Consider the following 1,159-nt stretch of genomic DNA (forward strand, 5'->3'; position numbering starts at 1 on the left):
AACTAAAAAAAAAATTTATTGCATGAAAGCTAAACAGACACAGCTATTTAAATATATGTTTACATATTTATAGATATAACAAAGACAAATAATTTATCAAAATTTACAAGTTTAAAGAATAGAACTATTTTAAAACAGCCAATACAGCTTCAGAAAAATACTTCATTTTATCCATAATTAGGGTATATTACCTAAAAAAACAAAACAAACTCGCATTTTCTAGTGGAAAAATATAAAAATTTTCAGATGTGTGCCAAGATTGTCCATCTTGTTAATTCTAAATCAATGCAATGCCTTTCTCAAGAACTTTTCTCCAAGTGGCCTTTAAAACCACCCACGTTTTCCTTTGGACTTAGTGAATTCTAAATCTTCACTTTCAGACCACAAGGCATCATTACCAATAATAATAAAAACATCTGCGTGAGCATCTGGGTGCTTTTCTTCAAACCGAGCGCAGAACTTTCTCTTTGGCTGGGTGAAAGACCATGTTGTACTGTGACGTCCAGTCCACCATACAGGGCTTCACCAAGCCAAAGCAGCCACACTGGAAGAAATTGGCCAGGTTCTGTGTGAATCCAAGGCTGCCGAGAAAAGAAAAGGACACGTCTCACTACAATTTCCTTTTAGCTCTTGACGTTCATTCAAATCATAAATGTTTGCTGAGAAGTTGCAACCTAACAATGTCCTTTGAAGGTCCTGGAAGATTCAGATATAGTTCCTGGGTTTATCCAGGGATCATAAAACTGAGGCTTACTTCCATTTCTGGGACGGGATCCCTAGTTTGAGATTCTTGGCTTCGGCCCAGCGATTTAATTAGATTGTTCATCATCATTTCGTCTTGGGTTCTCTACCCACTGGCAGTCACTACAGGCTCCTTAATTTCCATTCCTATTGTCCGATTATATACTTTGATTGTCAGTTTTAGACAACTATAATCAACAAGATGGATTTTTTTCCTTAAACATTCTAAGAAGCTCTCTGAACATGGAATAAATGTTTATTCCTTTGATCAAATCACTGAGAAAGATACTTTAATATCACTGCTCATCTGAAACAATCATCGCAAGCTTTAAACTGTGAACCACTCCCCACTACATGAGGTGCCTCTTTCCAATTAAGTTTCTCTCTAACTGCACACTGTATCCATATCCCAGGCTCG

General features: G+C 36.8%; 1 protein-coding gene across 2 annotated transcripts in view; it reads right to left on the reverse strand.

The window, feature by feature from the left end:
* ZDHHC13 (zinc finger, DHHC-type containing 13) overlaps nucleotides 1–1,159 on the reverse strand; it is a 68,901-nt gene continuing 67,742 nt past the window's right edge. For both annotated transcript variants that reach the window (XM_006892019.1, XM_006892018.1), the window contains one exon: nucleotides 1–581. In XM_006892019.1, the coding sequence (XP_006892081.1) occupies nucleotides 443–581 (139 nt within the window). In that variant the 3' untranslated portion in view covers nucleotides 1–442. The remainder of the gene's footprint in view (nucleotides 582–1,159) is intronic.

Source organism: Elephantulus edwardii, unplaced genomic scaffold (genome assembly GCF_000299155.1).
Source record: "Elephantulus edwardii isolate Elephantulus edwardi_28Jun2011 unplaced genomic scaffold, EleEdw1.0 scaffold00109, whole genome shotgun sequence".
NCBI lineage: Eukaryota > Metazoa > Chordata > Mammalia > Macroscelidea > Macroscelididae > Elephantulus > Elephantulus edwardii.